General features: G+C 43.0%; 1 protein-coding gene across 3 annotated transcripts in view; it reads left to right on the forward strand.

The window, feature by feature from the left end:
- The window catches only part of LOC310774134 (voltage-dependent L-type calcium channel subunit beta-4-like), a gene marked incomplete at both ends in the record, with an annotated part of 53,103 nt that overhangs the window by 17,911 nt on the left and 16,622 nt on the right, over positions 1–18,570 (forward strand). For 2 of the 3 annotated variants that reach the window (XM_083634204.1, XM_083634205.1), the window contains 6 exons: positions 3,393–3,563; positions 6,454–6,576; positions 7,409–7,536; positions 13,643–13,719; positions 14,275–14,294; positions 16,607–16,687. In XM_083634204.1, the coding sequence (XP_083490330.1) occupies positions 3,393–3,563; positions 6,454–6,576; positions 7,409–7,536; positions 13,643–13,719; positions 14,275–14,294; positions 16,607–16,687 (600 nt within the window). Of the gene's footprint in view, positions 1–3,392; positions 3,564–6,453; positions 6,577–7,408; positions 7,537–10,490; positions 10,498–13,642; positions 13,720–14,274; positions 14,295–16,606; positions 16,688–18,570 lie in introns of all 3 variants that reach the window. The other variant, XM_083634206.1, reaches the window with a different exon arrangement.

Consider the following 18,570-nt stretch of genomic DNA (forward strand, 5'->3'; position numbering starts at 1 on the left):
TCAGCTCAGCTAATTCCCATAGTGTTTTATGCTACGCTGCTGTTTTTCACTGATGGGGCGGCTCTCTCCATGACATTTGTGCTGGATGGTAAGTTAACCACCGCACAGTGTCTGTCCACAGTCCTACAGCGTCTTACACATTCCACAAGAGTGAATGCTTGGCGGAAGGATGGATCAGACTTATAAGGTAAAATAAAATACAAAATCTTTTAAACATCCCTGATAGTGTGCATGGTTGGGGGAGTTGGCGAGGCTCATGGGTATTGTAGTAGGTGTCATGGAAACGGATTTGTTTAATGATAAAAAGCTTATTTTTGAACACAGAGGCTGCTAAGATTGACAATCATTGATGATCGCAATCACTTTATAGGGCTGTACCTGACTCAGAATGATGTCAGTCGAATCGGATTTGGCTGTTAGGAATATTCGACTTTTCATTTTTTCTTCTTTTTTTTTTACAAGACTATCTGACAATCAGAAAAGCCATTAGCATGAGCTTGTTCAGTCCTTGGAAAGGATGCGCTTTCCCGGTGGCTTTCTTAGTGGTGCTAAACCAGCAAAGTTCAAAACATAAAGATAATTGCACCTAAGGCACAGGGTCCTGAAAGATCTGTGTGTGCTACCCTGTGCCTTAGGTGCAATTATCTTTATGTCATGAGCTTGTTTAATTTGTTTGTTTAATTGGGACTTGGTTTTTATAGTATTAATAGCCGGATACTTATAACAAAATAGTCTATATATCACAATCTATTGGGCAAAACCAAGCGATTCTATGTAAAATCAGACATTCACCCCCATACAGTATAGTCGGAATGGAAGGATCCTTGTTTCATAACCACATTTTGCGACTATTCGACTGTAAGATTGGCAGTTTTTTTTGGCAGTTTTTAAATGAATCGTCGACTATTTGGGGTCAACCCTAAATCACATAATTTGATTTCTGATTTGATTAAGATACGATTTAATATCGATGTTTCAGTTATAATACCAATTTTTCTTGGATATGAAAGATTATCAAATACCTCATGTAAATTGTACAAGGAACCCTCTAACCTGGTGCATTATTAAAGTGCACTGTAAATTATATTTATTTTGTTGAAATAAGGATTAAATAGCTCTACATTCCATCACTGATATCCTCTCTCCTGATTGGATAAAAGTGGGATGGGATCCTCTCTCCTGATTGGATAAAAGTGGAATGCAATCCCAGCAGGAGGACCTATGTTACTAACCAAACACTCTATATGAGTGATGGCTGTTGGAAAGTAGAGCTATTTAACACGCTATTTTTTATTTTATCTTTATATTTATTTTAATACCGCTTACAGCACCTTTTTGTTTGCAGATATTTTACGAGATCTCGTTGCACTAAGAACCAAACCATGTGAGTCTAACGGGGTTAAGGTTCCAAGCATCCACTGGAAAAGCCATTATGTTAAAAGATCAGTGTTGGGATTTATGAATCTATATCAATTCCTTCAAATGAATATTGATTCGATATTGATATATTTAACCCAGCTCTAGTAAATGATATTTTCTAGACATGAAAAAATAGCTGAATATGAGCATGATGAGCATCAGTCCAGACTTGCCCTTGCTTCATTTTATTATAGGATTTCCAAACATGAGGCACTGCTGCTGGGTCTCAGATGTCACCTTGTGTTTTGGGTCGTTCTTGTTGTTGGTTCAGATGACATTGTCACTCCTCCTCCTCCTCCTCCTAACAAACCTACAACACAGTTCTGAGCCTCGCGTTTTCCGGCGTCACACTGTGCTTATTTGGTGCCACGCCACCCAAGTCCCAATGCCTTATCCAGTGTTAAAACACAACGTTACGCGTACACAAGCAGAGGTTCCTGCTGGTGGCCGACTGGCCGCTGACCGCTGGAACAACCCAGCCTGGCCACAAGTACTTTTGCTATTTAGACAACGTGGGTGCTGGGTGTGAAAATGAAAGTGTGTCGGTTGGAAGATAGCAATGCGCTGCGCCTTGTGTTGTTTTTGCGCAAGGTGGGAGATGGGGCCCTTAGGTTTGAGCTGTGAGCTGGAGGGTGGCTTACAGTTCATTATACATTGAAATGTCCTCCATCACGAAGGGTCCTTGAGCAAGGCATTAAACCATAAACTGCTCCAGGGTGACCTCTGTGACCTCTGAGAGTAAATGCATTTGGATGCTGTATGTGTGTCCTATGTGTATCTAGGGGTATCTATGTAGGAAGACTAATTTCAATTGTAATATCTGACTTGAAAATCTTTCCTAGATCCACAGTGACAGTAACAGTAGGCCATGTGTGACTTGTGTGTGCAGGTCTCAGTAGATTCCTACAGTAACAGTAGGCTGTATAGTGACTTGTGTGTAACAGGACTCAGTAGATTCCTACAGTAACAGTAGGCTGTATATGTGACTTGTGTGTAACAGGACTCAGTAGATTCCTACAGTAACAGTAGGCTGTATATGTGACTTGTGTGTAACAGGACTCAGTAGATTCCTACAGTAACAGTAGACTTGTGTGTAACAGGACTCAGTAGATTCCTACAGTAACAGTAGGCTGTATGTGACTTGTGTTTGCAGGACTCAGTAGATTCCTACAGTAACAGTAGGCTGTATATGTGACTTGTGTGTAACATGACTCAGCTGATTCCTACAGTAACAGTAGGCTGTATGTGACTTGTGTGTAACAGGACTCAGTAGATTCCTACAGTAACAGTAGGCTGTATGTGACTTGTGTTTGCAGGACTCAGTAGATTCCTACAGTAACAGTAGGCTGTATATGTGACTTGTGTGTAACAGGGCTCAGCTGATTCCTACAGTAACAGTAGGTTGTATGTGTGACTTGTGTGTGCAGGACTCAGTAGATTCCTACAGGAACAGTAGGCTGTATATGACTTGTGTTTGCAGGACTCAGTAGATTCCTACAGTAACAGTAGGCTGTATGTGACTTGTGTGTGCAGGATTCAGTAGATTCCTACAGTAACAGTAGGCTGTATATGTGACTTGTGTGTGCAGGACTCAGTAGATTCCTACAGTAGCAGTAGGCTGTATATGTGACTTGTGTGTAACAGGGCTCAGCTGATTCATACAGTAACAGTAGGCTGTATGTGACTTGTGTGTGCAGGACTCAGTAGATTCCTACAGTAACAGTAGGCTGTATATGTGACTTGTGTGTGCAGGGCTCAGCTGATTCCTACAGTAACAGTAGGCTGTATATGTGACTTGTGTGTGCAGGGCTCAGCTGATTCCTACAGTAACAGTAGGCTGTATATGTGACTTGTGTGTAACAGGACTCAGTAGATTCCTACAGTAACAGTAGGCTGTATATGTGACTTGTGTGTGCAGGGCTCAGCTGATTCCTACAGTAACAGTAGGCTGTATATATGACTTGTGTGTGCAGGGCTCAGCTGATTCCTACACTAGCAGACCATCGGACTCAGATGTCTCTCTGGAGGAGGAGCGGGAGGTGCAGGGCCAGGTGCCGGGCCAGAGCCCGAGTCAGAGTCAGGCCCCGGGACAGAGCCGGCAGGAGAAGGAGCAGCAGGCCGCCACCCAGCTGGAGAGAGCCAAGGTAGGCAGCCACATACACCTCTGATCTATGTGGCAAGTCAAAACAATGACAATAGCAGGAGCAATACTACAGTATCAAAACCACTAGTCGTACCACTGTGCCTCGTAGTCCACCAATCATTCATCTGTGCTTTTAGGAATAAACCATACAAATCAATACATAACTTGAACATAGATTTGTTAGAACAATCATTTTCTACATGATGTCATCATGTGTTCTGTTAGATCAACAGAATTGATGGTATTTATTTGTGTTGTTGCTGGAGTCAAACAGGCTCATTTCTAAACAGCCTATCAGAGCCAATCAGAACTCTGCTATTTCACATACCCCCAGGTTGGTCCCGCCTAGTTCCTTTACTGGCTGTTTTTGAGACTTTTTTGAATTTATCATTTTTATTGGGTGGAAAAAAATACGGTTAGCACTTTACAGCTCGATAACAACATGGTAATGGGGGTAATAGTGTGAATGTAATAAAGAAGTAATGATGAAGTAGTACCATGTAATTATCAAACTATTAACCAAGTAATAGCTTGGTATTAACAATGGGTACTTGTTACCCTAAAATTCAGTAGTCGGAATGCCCTAACCAATACCAGTACCCTGTAAAGTGATGTCGATACCAGTAGAGTAATTCATTACGATACCTTTTTTTTTACTGCCAATTTCACCACATACACCACACTCAGCTTCACCACCACAGACTGTATGGGTTGTAGCTGCTGCGGTAGTGGGCCAATCACACGTCACATTAACTCAAAGAACGGTTGCGGTGATTGGCTGTGAGCAAAACCATACAAATTGTTTTTTTCTAGATCTGTTTACAAAAAGGATCGAATGCAGTATCGTTTGCCTGGAGGAGTTTGGATACTACTTGGTACTGGGTTATTTAGTTCGATACCTTAAAGCCAAGGTATCGAGTACTGATACCCAGCCCTAGATGAAAATAGAATACATTCGTTTTTTCTCGCATTTGACTAAAACTAAAGGCTATTCTCATGTAACCTACAGCACTACACACACCACATACTATAACATATACAATCAACTTAAACCATATTTACACTAGCTTAAAAAGGTGGGCAAACTCTATATCCCAGGTAGGGCTGGGTATTGGCAAGGACTTCACGATACGATACGTATCACAATACATATTGTGACATATTGCAATACTCTACATAATTTACTGACAATTAAAAATATATAGCTGAAAATACAACTCGCTGTGAACCAGGTAGTGTAATAAAATGTAGATCACTTTATATTGATAATTTAGTGGACACAACTAGTCAGAACTAGTCAGAAGAACTACTCAGAACTACTGAGTGTTGAGTGTGTTACAGAAAGCACTGAAATACAAAAAAAATATTGTGTCACTGAACACACGGCTGTGCAAAAAAATCGATATGGCGATATATCACGATATTTTTCTGAAATATCAATACAGTATTGCGCAAAAAAGAATATCACAATCTAATTGCCGTATAAATTTTACTGCACAGCCCTAATCCCAGGTGGGTAACATAAAAGCGGGGGCACAAAAAATATTTGGGTGGGTTCCCCCACTACCCACCCACCCTCTACTCCCCACTACCCACCCACCCTCTACTCCCCCACTTACCACCCACCCACCCTCCCCCACTACCCACCCACCCTCTACTCCCCCACTACCCACCCACCCTCTACTCCCCCACTTACCACCCACCCACCCTCCCCCACTACCCACCCACCCTCTACTCCCCCACTACCCACCCACCCTCTACTCCCCCACTACCCACCCACCCACTACTCGCCCACTACCCACCCACCCTCTACTCGCCCACTACCCACCCACCCTCTACTCCCCCACTAACCACCCACCCACCCTCCCCCACTACCCACCCACCCTCTACTCCCCCACTACCCACCCACCCTCTACTCCCCCACTACCCACCCACCCTCTACTCGCCCACTACCCACCCACCCTCTACTCCCCCACTAACCACCCACCCACCCTCCCCCACTACCCACCCACCCTCTACTCCCCCACTACCCACCCACCCTCTACTCCCCCACTACCCACCCACCCTCTACTCGCCCACTACCCACCCACCCTCTACTCCCCCACTACCCACCCACCCTCTACTCGCCCACTACCCACCCACCCTCTACTCCCCCACTACCCACCCACCCTCTACTCCCCCACTACCCACCCTCTACTCGCCCACTACCCACCCACCCTCTACTCCCCCACTACCCACTCACCCTCTACTCCCCCACTACCCACCCACCCTCTACTCGCCCACTACCCACTCACCCTCTACTCCCCCACTACCCACCCACCCTCTACTCGCCCACTACCCACCCACCCTCTACTCGCCCACTACCCACCCACCCTCTACTCGCCCACTACCCACCCACCCACCCTCCCCCACTACCCACCCACCCCCTACTCCCCCACTACCCACCCACCCTCTACTCGCCCACTACCCACCCACCCTCTACTCCCCCACTACCCACTCACCCTCTACTCCCCCACTACCCACCCACCCTCTACTCCCCCACTACCCACTCACCCTCTACTCCCCCACTACCCACCCACCCTCTACTCGCCCACTACCCACCCACCCTCTACTCGCCCACTACCCACCCACCCTAGAGGGCCTCTACTCCCCCACTACCCACCCACCCTCTACTCCCCCACTACCCACCCACCCTCTACTCCGCCACTACCCACCCACCCTCTACTCCCCCACTACCCACCCACCCTCTACTCCCCCACTACCCACCCACCCTCTACTCCCCCAATACCCACCCACCCTCTACTCGCCCACTACCCACCCACCCTCTACTCCCCCACTACCCACCCACCCTCTACTCCCCCACTGAATGTAAGTGTCTCTCCCTCGTCTAGACTAAAGCCGTGGCGTTTGCAGTGAGGACTAACGTCAGCTACTGTGGAGCGTTGGACGAGGACGTGCCGGTACCAGCCACAGCCATCTCCTTTGATGGCAAGGATTTCCTCCACATAAAAGAGGTGTGTGTGTGTGTGTGTGTGTGTGTGTGTGTGTGTGTGTGTGTGTGTGTGTGTCGTGACAAAAATCGAGTGAAACATGAACTTGTGATCAGACTATTGTGTTGGCAAATTCACTGCAATGTTTGCCATAGAAGAATTTATTGCATTTATATAGCTCATTTCTAGATACTCAAAGCGCTCCACATATCAGGTGGAGGGGGGGGGGGGGGGGGGGGGGGGGGGGAGGGGGTGGGAGTCAACTCATCAACTTCCAGCACCAGTCTTCCATCCAAGGAGTATCCACACAGCCAGAGCTGCTTAGCTTCAGCAGGAAAGCCAGTAAATGCAATACGAGGAATCAGCCGAGCAGCATTTTGGTAAACAAACCGCTTCACTGGGGTGGCAACGGCAATGCAACCCACGAGGTGTGCGTGTCTGCTCTAGCCGGCTTGACTCTGTTTACATTTTAAAAACTGCGACAGTTCACACAACTTTAACACGACATGTATATATTATATATCAAACTCTTGAGCTAATTCTGCTCTCACTCAGGGGTTCCGCATTTCTGGGTGTCGAGTGACGTCACGCTGATTGGTCCTATACCCACTGGTTACTATAATAAAAGTTAAATGAATAAAAGTACAGCGGAATTCGCTTATAGCGATCACGGTTATAGTGATCAACCGCTTATATTGATCAAAAAACCTGTCCCCAAATCCTTACAAAAATAGAACAAAAATACCAAAAACAGCTCGTTTTTGTGCCAGTTGTGCTAACAGCTCTCTGTTGTTGTTGTTGTTGTTGTTGTTGTTGTTGTTTTCCACCTGCCTCGGCTGCCTGGTTCCATCTGCAGAAGTTCAACAATGACTGGTGGATTGGTCGGTTAGTGAAGGAGGGCTGTGAGATCGGCTTCATCCCCAGCCCTCTGAAGCTGGAGAACATCAGGCTCCAGCAAGAGCAAAAGAGAGGACGCGTCCAAGGGTAAGACACAGCCAAACAAAGCCACATGCTGCCTGTTTCCACGGCCACTATAAGCTGCCGCGGTAGTAAAGGTTCTTGCACACAGAGTCCGAATTGTTCGCTGCGTTTTTTTAATCCGTCATCCGAAAAAAACACGTCACGCACAGATACCTTGCACACTGAGTCCGATGCGTTAATTATCCAATATTCGTTGCGAAGATTCGCAACGAAAAGAAAACTACCGCGATCCTATTGATCCACAACTGGCAGTGTGTCTGTGTGGCTCTCCCCCCCCCCCCCCCCCCCTTCCCCATACACACACACACACACACACACACACACACACACCGCGTTCCAAGCTGGTCTGCAATCACCCGGCACATTCTGTCTTTTAATTCCGAATCTCTGTATTCCTGCTTTGTCATAAAATGCTTTGTGCTGGGAGACGAACTGAATTAACTTCTCAGACGCCATTTTTCATTGTGAATAGCAACACTACGGCAGCTCTGAGTGGTCAAACACCTGTCAAAACGATTTCATGGATGCGGAAAAACGCAGAAAATCGAACCTCGTCCGAAAACTTAAATGACGGACGTAATTGTCGGACTCGGTGTGTCAATGATGATTGACACAAATGAGGTCGTATTTTTATTTTTTTCGTGCGTCAATTTCGGACGAAAAAACGGACTCTATGTGCAAGGACCTTAAGTGTCTTTTGTTTTCCTTTGGCTGCTAGTTTAGTGGGTTTTGGTCATAGAGTGACGAGAATAAGACCATTGGAATCTGTGGATTTTCAACTTTCATTTGACTATATGGGTGCAAATAAACAGAAAATAATCTAACCGTTACCGTGACCAGTCTGGCGGTACTTTTGCGGTGGTAGTGCCCTTGGAAACAGGTATCATTTGTACAGTACATCCCAATCACCAACTGCTGCTCCTCCACAAAATTGCAGCTATAAAGAAATAATAGCGCCTGAACACTGTATTCAGGTACTAGGCAGAGTGGGAAATTCACACCAGCCAAATGCAGGCATATTTATTTTATTTCTTGTAAAGCTTGTGGTATTGCTGGTACACTTACACATTTTGACAACTTGGTATGGACCAAAACATGTGTTAATAAAGTGATGTATTGGCTTCAGACTCTGCAGTGTGAACCAGCTTGCTGGCCAAAATAGTCAGTCTTCACTTACTTGGGTCGATTTGACATAATATTGAATATAATATTTCCTGAATATCACGATATTTGAGAAATATTGCGATATTTCTCAAATATCGCAATATTTCCCAAATATCGTGATTTTTGTTTTGTTTTTGTAAATGTTCGAACAAAGGAAAAAAGTCACTTTTGCACATGTCCGCCCTGCTGCTGCCCCTCATTTCACTGCTACTGTACATTTCTGGTCTGTTCAGTGTTGTGTTTGTTGCTGCAAAGGGAGACGTAAAGAAAGGAAGTGAACAGCAGACTTCATACTATTCATACTACTAATAATATGTCATGTATGTACCCGAAACATAAAATACAATAACATATATATGGACGGCACAGTGGTTAGCACTGTTGCCTCACATCAAGATGGTCCCGGGTTCGAACCCCGGTCCATCCCAGGCCCTTTCTGTGTGGAGTTTGCATGTTCTCCCCGTGTCCATGTGGGTTTTCTCCGGGTGCTCCGGTTTCCTCCCACCATCAAAGACATGTATATTAGGGTTAAGACTCCTGTCGGTGCCCCTGACCAAGGCACTGGCAAAAGAACTGGAGTTGGTCCTCGGGCGCTGCACTGTGGCTGCCCACTGCTCCTAGTTCTAGGAAGGTTCCTAGTAGAGGATGAGTCAAATGCAGAGGATGAATTTCCCCATGGGGATAAATAAAGGATAACTTAACTTAACTTAACATATCATACAGAAAAAAGATATTGCGACTTTATCGCAATATTTAAATTTTGATATCGCTTTTCCCTTTCCAGTCTTTTGCCTTTGTTTCCATCTCTCTCCTCTGGTCAACTCTTCTTCAGAGGTTTGTCTTGTTTCCATCTCTCTCCTCTGGTCAACTCTTCTTCAGAGGTCTGACTTGTTTCCATCTCTCTCCTCTGGTCAACTCTTCTTCAGAGGTTTGTCTTGTTTCCATCTCTCTCCTCTGGTCAACTCTTCTTCAGAGGTCTGACTTGTTTCCATCTCTCTCCTCTGGTCAACTCTTCTTCAGAGGTTTGTCTTGTTTCCATCTCTCTCCTCTGGTCAACTCTTCTTCAGAGGTCTGGGTTGTTTCCATCTCTCTCCTCTGGTCAACTCTTCTTCAGAGGTTTGTCTTGTTTCCATCTCTCTCCTCTGGTCAACTCTTCTTCAGAGGTCTGACTTGTTTCCATCTCTCTCCTCTGGTCAACTCTTCTTCAGAGGTTTGTCTTGTTTCCATCTCTCTCCTCTGGTCAACTCTTCTTCAGAGGTTTGTCTTGTTTCCATCTCTCTCCTCTGGTCAACTCTTCTTCAGAGGTCAGTCTTGTTTCCATCTCTCTCCTCTGGTCAACTCTTCTTCAGAGGTCTGTCTTGCTGGCCGTGTTACAGGATATCTTTATGAGGGACTCAAATGGCATCTAAATCCTCAGCTCACCTCAGTCACCTTTCTTGCTCTCTCACTGCAGCCATTGTTGTTCTGAGTGTTTTTCTCTTCAATTATGGTGACCTCTTTCATCTTCACTGGTGTGGCGTGTAGTTAAAGGTATACTATGCAACAAATTCATTCAAAAAACACTATATACTTATACAAAAGTTTCCCCTCAAAACAATCACTTCTGGCCCATATATGTAATAGTGTGTCAGTGTGTTTATGTAGAGAGACGCTGCCCCCTATGTGTATTTTCGTGGTTGGACATTGTTTTGCTGTGTTCTGTGTTTATGTGGTCGAGCGAGGATACGTTTATTTGGAGAGAGAGAGCGCCGGTAAACCGTTGAAACGCAGGGATTCAACTTTTTTTCGGATAGTTTCACAGTGGTTATGTTATAAACACACATATAACTCCAAACCATCGAGGTATGAGCTCCAGACAGCTCACAAAATGATCTGGGAACAAGCTTCATTTCCTGGTTTAGTCTGCTCTGCTGAGGTGATCCACTCTCAGAACATCTTAGCGATGCTATTGGCTGGGCTGTTGCGCTGTGAGCGATATTATTGGCTGGTCACTACATCCCATGTGGACCTCTACACAATGTACCCGCCCAAATCCGTCCTGACCACAGCCACACAAATGTAAACAGCACCGAAATCACACAGGGGACAGTGTCTGACCACAAACCCACAGATATTGATTAAAAAAAAAAAAGTATGAAATAGTTGCATAGTATACCTTTAACAAACATTACACATTTGTATGCAACAACGCGTTCGACTGTGTCTCTATTTTGGGCAAGTTTGACTTTGTTGTTTGTATACTGCTGTTCAAAGCCTTCAGTTTGCTCGACTAGCCCCTCAGTAAGTGACCAGCCATTTTGGAGATTCTTTTCTCCGTCAATTTGACTTTAAAGGTTACCATTCCATGTAAAACAGGATTCCCTTCGCATCTTTGATTAGAAAGGACTTGAGCGTGCTACAGTTATATAATATAAACATCATGTCAGTCTTCAAACTGGTCCCCAGATAAAGTCACACCAGCCATGTAAAGAAAAAGTGCCTTCAAATGAGCCATTTTGACTTCCGTAACTTTGTGACATCACAAAGTATCACTCATGTCATTTGCCAGCTTACAGCGCCGCCCCCGCTAACTGTAGCATAGCTGCCTCACCAAATATGGATCTGTCCTAACAGATCGTCTTATCAGAGGCCCCGCCCCCTCAAAACAGTGCCTAGTTAATGAGGGGAGAGACAGAGCGCATAGAGACGTCCCACAGACGTTGGATTTGAAGAAATATATTCCGCAACATAATTCATAACATTGGTTTTTTTAAAGACCCATGAGACATGTTTTAAACTAAAATACCGGTAGCTAAAAACAGTATAAAATGGGACCTTGAAAACGGTAAAATTAGCTGGATTTTGGAAATGACTAGTAGCCACTCAGTAGACAAAACATCCGTTTCTGCCTCGCACCCGAGGTTTATTTGTCGATATTACTACAGTACATCTTTAAGCCTTTGAAGCCGAAATATAATGTCCAGGCTCTCTATTTTTCTTCATAAGACACAATCAGCCGGTCCCAAGCCGTGCCTGGCCACGCCTCTCCTGACAGTCCGTGCCTGGCCACGCCTCTCCTGACCCCACTTGGGTCCATTTGATGTGGAGGTTAAACATTCTTTAATCAGGCAGGATGGAGTTTTAGGCCACACACTCATTTCTTGGCCAGAAGCAAATGGGCTGTTGGATTGAATGACTTCACTTTCGTTCCGGGATACAGGATACAGGATACAGTGCCTTTGCACTAACGCATTCTCTGAGATCATCCTGGCTGGCTTCCTTTTATGCCTGCAGGCCAATTCAGTTAATGGCTGAAACAGATCATATGCATAGGATGACACTTGACCCCCTCGGTCTGCTCCTCACTCACCCTTATTCGCAATTACAGTGGACTCCGCTTATAGTGATCATGGTTATAGCTGATCAACCGCTTATATTGATGAAAAAGCTTGGTCCCGGAAGCACTCCGATACACATGCTGTTTAAATCATTTGCTTATAGTGAATGATCAATACTCCACTTACAGTGATCATTTTGGGCCTTGTCCCACCTGAGAACAACAGATTTTTTAAACGACAGATAGGCCTACAGTCTATATATTTAATAACATTCAGTAAATAGAGAAGCTGTCCATTTCATTGATTAATAATGATTTACTGTATTCATGTAATTACAAATGTCAATTAGATGGTAATCTTCTACATGAGAAATAAAGAAAAAGAAAACATCTTTTCATTCCATGCTGCCATGCTGCTCCCATCACTTTTTGGCCATATGGCGTTTTTGAAATCATAGTTCCTCTTCCTGTGTAAAGCCAGCCCAGGTCTCAATCATAAAACACACATGGCTACCAGTCTCTCCTTATATCTACTAGCAATACCAAGTTAGCATTTGTTACCATTGAATCGCCTTTTGAAAGTGCCTTAATGCACGTCTTGACATCGCCGTGTTGGTGTCGTTCCTGGACCAACATTTTTCCTAGTACGCTCTAGAACTCATTTGATTGGTCGTCGCGATTGCTTCTTCCTGAAAACGTGCGACAAGTAAAAAAAGATGTGGTTAAGATTAGGGTAAGGGGTTTTCTTATCTAACGATGACCAGAACCAAACCCTAACCCTAACCACATTGTTGCACTTGCCTAAACCTAATATCTAACCCTAATGTTTTATAAACGTGCGTGTGGTTAGACCGGGAGTCGAACCACAGTCCTCATGGCAAGGCAAGTACCTTATTCATTAAGTAAAAAGGACCGAGCTCACCCTGAGCTGCACTGTTTTCACACCCTAACCCTAATCTTAACCACATTTTCCCCTTGCATTTGCGGCGACCAATCAAATGACTTTGGGGGCGGGGTTTTCCCGACCCGTACCAGGAAAAAGTGTTGATCCAGGAAAGACACCAACACGGTGATATCGGGAGGTGCGGGCCTTAACATGGGTTGCTGCTACAACAGTCAACACAACACAGTCAACACTAACAAACATGATTAAAAATCAATTTTTAGACTTTGTTCACGGACAATCTTCAAATATGTCATGCGATGCCGTTTTCACACGATATCAGAAGAAGTGGAAGAATGGAATGACATCTCGTTGCCACAAATTGGAAGCGTTCTTTTCATTTTCCTTGGACTGCCAACATCGGTGCATTCACTACCATGTTTCCTGCCTGTGTTGACACTTCTGTAATTCGAATACAATTCCCACATAGGCTACTTGTAATTAGCATTTTAGAGCGTCTTTTCAGCTTTTTGTATTATCGATTACATCCTGTTGATCAACACTTCTCATCCTTTTTGGATCAGATCCAGTTTTGCACCTCTGCTCTGTGATATGTGCGATATAAGGGTACAATTTTGCAACGTTTTTTTTTTTTTTCTTTTTTTTTTTTTTACTTTTTCTGTCATTTTCCACATTAATGCCATGCTGTGTTTCTGTCTTTCTTTATCCCCTCTTGTCTTTTCCAGTAAGTCTGGAGGGAACTCTTCTTCCAGTGTAGAGGATGAGGTGTCTGCCTCTATCCGACCCCTCATATCCTCGGCAGGTGAGAGCATCGGCCAGGGGGAGAGGGGCTCGCTTACTAGCTTAGAGCCACGCCTCTTTAACCACGCCGCCATACAGAGAAAGAGACCCGCTTTAACGCCTTCCCATGTCTCTGCATAGAGCATAAGTTGACCAATCGCTGCACAGAATGCTTGCTCCTTAGAGTTGTTGGTCCATTTTCCCATGCTCCTCCTCTTCCTCCAGTTGAGGACTGCAGGCGCTCAGAGACTGGGGCTTACCACAGTGTGAACCCAACGACAAGACTATGAACCCCCCCCTGAACTGCACTCATGTGACTTGTGTGAATATGACCTTAGGACAAGAGATTATTTTTTCTTATTTTATAGATATATTTTTCATGAATGATAATAATGCCTATATAGACGATCTGTTCATATCATGTCGGTTATGTCCTTGATAGGTTTCATTTGCTAAGAATTATGATCAGAATTTTCTCACTGTATAACTGAAGCATGTTGGAATGTTTCCGGAGATATCGTGGCGAGGTTTACCTGACAGCAGGCACCTGACGACTGTCTTCTCTCCCCTCCTACAGGAAAGCAGAAACAGAAAGTGGTAAGTTGGTGACGGTAATACCCAGTCATTTACTGCACCATCCACTGCAGCTGCAAACAGGAAATGACAGCTCTCAAACCTCAGCTTCCAGAAGTCAATTTACCTGTTCGCGTTTTTTTTCGATGACTGAATGTGTCCCTGCAGAAGCCATCAGCAAATCTGATTTTAAAGGATGAGGCTGGAGTTTTTTTTAATGCATTGTATTTCTTCAAATTCTATGAAAATAAGAAAATCAGCGATGAATTGGTTTTGCTAATAAGTCCCTTCCATGTAGCCATAGCCGATGCCTAATAAAGCCATGTAGATCTATATAATAATAATAATCATAATAATAATAAAAACGGCTGGGCTATGTTTTTCTCAGTCCACTGGCACCGCTGCCTCTCCCCCTATGTAGCCGGTGTCATGTCACAGCAGCCTGAGCGAGAGGATGTGGACAGTGCGCAGGACACAGGGAGCACTCTAAAAAGTTCCTCACTCACCAGGCATCACTATGCCATTGTTTTTTCACATTGTCATTATATTTAGATGTGATAATAAAGGCTTCGAGAGCCTGGTTTAGGTACCTTGAAAGTGCTTGAATTTTACTCTTAAAAGCTGTACAAACCCGGCTTACAACAGTAGCAGGGCAGGCGCCAGGATGAAATGACTTAGGGGGCCGTTATAACTGGGGAGGGGGCTGTTTTTTTTTTTTTTTTAGATTTTTTTTTTTTTTTTTTTAAATATATGATATGTTTATATCGTAAAACATAGGTTATATACCCGCTATGCCTATTTCTGGACTTTTTAACCATAATAACCTCTGAAAAGCGCAATAACAACACAAGAAAGACTACTATTCAAAATCAAATAAAACATTTATTTCACAGCAGCAGATTAAGGCATTAATAGAGCTGAGCTTTGCATGACGTGAAATGCGGGACCTGTCTGGAGCACTCTGAACATATATGTCTATATGAAAAGTCATAGAATAAACAATTGCTGCAAAAATCGACAAAAAAATAAACAAAATAATAGCCAGTCAGTGCCACGTTCATTACATTAAAGAAATAAAGTGATCAGATTGTCTCCATCTTTCTGCTCATGGCATGCTGTGTGCTTGGGTGCAGCTGATTTCTCTCTCTCTCTCTCTGTGTGTGTGTGTGTGTGTGTGTGTGTGTGTTTTAATCACATCATGATCACTACAACATGCAGTGAGGTTCAAATTTAATAAATAGCTACATCTCTGACACCTTGGGACAACCAAAGCACAGCAAATAGCGCTTCCCTGCCAATTCTGAAACAACAGAGCTATGTTTATAGGGGGTAGCTTACATCAACTTAAACTGATCAAATTTGATGAAGACTGCAGAAACAGCAGCCGAAACATGTCAGGTACAAACATGCCTAACTGGCCTTTATAGATGAACTATTCTAATTATTATTATTTATTTTTTTTAAGTGAGGGAGCAGAAAATTGAACTGAGGGTGCAAAGCCCCCTGGCGCCCCCTCGTGGCGCCGGGCCCGAACAGTAGGCTATTGCAGGTGTAAGACTTACAGTAATCAGAGATATCCTCAGTCTAATCCATACTTTCCTAATTGTCTTTTGTCATGGAACTTAGGCTTCTATAAGATACTGCTCCAAACATCCACTATCCAATCACGTGTTTTTTGATGATAGTTGACCACTCTGGCATGGTACAATATTGTGATGCTAGTTGATATTGTGATATTTTGGTCTGGTATAGTATTTTTGTGGGTTAAAACTGTTGTTTCATAGCAACTCTACCACATCCACGTCGCCATCTATCTCCATTCATGCTTTGTAGCAACTGCTAAAACAATAACGATGTAATAATTGCTCAAATGCAATAAAATGTTTCTCTAATTGGCTTGAAAGTGTAACTAAACTAAACTTAACTGAACCTGAGTAGGCTAACACATTTCTACATCATGTATTAACATATTCAGACTGCTATTGACACAATTAGGGGGGGGGGGGGTGTGCACACATAAATTCCCTGTTACTATAATAATGGATTGCAGTATCATGAGGGGGGTGGAACAACCTTAGTCAAGATGTTTGTATATTTTTGCACTAATTAAGTACATTAACATTCATTTTTCCATTGTATTACATTTTCACCTGTTATTACATGATCCAACAGTTCCTTCAACATGCAACATCCCAACCTCCCATTAAACATGTCTGATTTATATCCGTGATTTATATCAGTGTTGTAATTCTGCAGTTCATTACAGCCATCCTGTCTCACTATGGTTTTATTGATGTTTATTGACTGTTGCTGATTGACCACGTTGCTGTTGACAGACGGAGCATGTCCCCCCATACGACGTGGTTCCCTCCATGAGGCCTGTGGTGTTGGTGGGACCCTCACTCAAGGGTTATGAGGTAAGCATCATACCTGGGTCTGATATGGCTGCAAACCGTTTTTCTACAACTGTCCATTTTTGCTACACTCTCAACACAGACTGAGAGCTGTGGATTCAGCAATGAACTGATTTCACTATTAACCACGGTTTAAAATGTCACGGTTTGGTAACCGTAAAGCAATGATACTCAACCCGAGGCTCTGGAGCCACATTGGGGCTCCTTTATGGGTACTTGTGGTTCTTTTAAGTCCTAATTAAAATAAATAAATAAATAAATAAATAAATAAATAAATAAATACATAAATAAATAAATAAATAAATAAATAATACATAATTACATAAATAAATAAATAAATACATAAATAAATAAATAAATAAATAAATAAATAAATACATAAATAAATAAATAAATAAATAATACATAATTACATAAATAAATAAATAAATACATAAATAAATAAATAAATAAATAAATAAATAAATAGATACATAAATAAATAAAAAATCTAAAAAAGATAAAGAGACCAAAGGGAATTTTGGGGTTGTGGTCAGTGGCTCCTGAGTAGGGCAAGGTTGCATACCACTGCTTAAAAGCTCAGCTACATTGAGAGTTTCTGTTCTCACTCTCAAAAAGGGACATCCTGGTACTGTGGAAGTGGTGCGCGATAGGGAAACCACGGCAGAGACAATTTGTTGTTGGCATGTTAAAAGATCCCCCTCAATCTACTAACAGTAGCATGCATGGATTGTAAACAAATAAGAACATGGGCGAGATCGCCGTTAATCAGCTTGAGACGATTGAATTTACAAAAATAATAACTGCAACGTTGTTGACTGTAAAAATGTTCCTTGGTTGGGAAGCAAATGTCCTGCCTTTTTGTCTGAATCCTCCGAACAAGATGTTATCCATAACACTCCCGATTTATGCGGGAGTCTGCCGATTTTTAACCCCTTGAGTAAGCCATTCACCGGCGTCCGATACACCAGAAAGTCTCCATCATTTTCACAGCCTAATGTTGACACGTATGATCTTGTGTTGGTCCAAAGCACAAAATCGACTAAAAGTAGCTTATTCACACATACTCAATTAAATCACACTCAAGGTTACGGAGTTACTTAAATAAAACGGAGCTTGTTGCAATACATGTGCTCTTTCCCACACTATGCAAAAAAAGGGGACAGAGTTAAAATTAGGTTCTTTGAATGGTAAAGGAAAATCATCGGGTCCCCGAAGCCTTTCCCTCTGTCACCCAAAATAGGTTGCTGTTGGCACAGTTAATTTACGAGAGTAATCGCCCACATAAAATGCAGATTGAAGGCAGATAACGAGAGATAACGAGGTCAGTTGAAAATATGGTGGGTAATTTACCGGTTTGGGCTTAATAGACCCTTCTCACGGGGGCCATTTTGTGTTGAAAAGGCAGGGTAAACACAGGTGCAAACAAAACACTAGTGAGGGTTTCAAACTTCCATGATTGGAATTTGGAAACCCTTGTTAGTGTTTTGCTTTCAACTGTGTTTAGCATGAATTCTCACACAACTGCCGTATCACTTCTATTACTATTTCCTCTCTAAATGTGATGTATAATAATTATAATAATTATATATATATATATATATATATATATATATATATATATATATATATATATATATATATATATATATATATATATATATAATATAAGGATTTTTCTAAATGTCTATGGAGAAAATGAATGGGGAACTCTCTTCCAGGGCTGGAAATGTCATGGAAAGTCACGTGACTGTTAAGCTCTATTTAGGTCAGAGCATATTTTGCATGGGAGGGAGGGGCTGCAACTCAATATCAGGGAGATGCCCCTAATATTTTGTACATTCAATGTACCTTGCAGATGTTGTCACAGACAATACTGAGCATTC

This window comes from Poromitra crassiceps (genome assembly GCF_964638095.1).
Source record: "Poromitra crassiceps genome assembly, chromosome: 3".
Taxonomy (NCBI): domain Eukaryota; kingdom Metazoa; phylum Chordata; class Actinopteri; order Beryciformes; family Melamphaidae; genus Poromitra; species Poromitra crassiceps.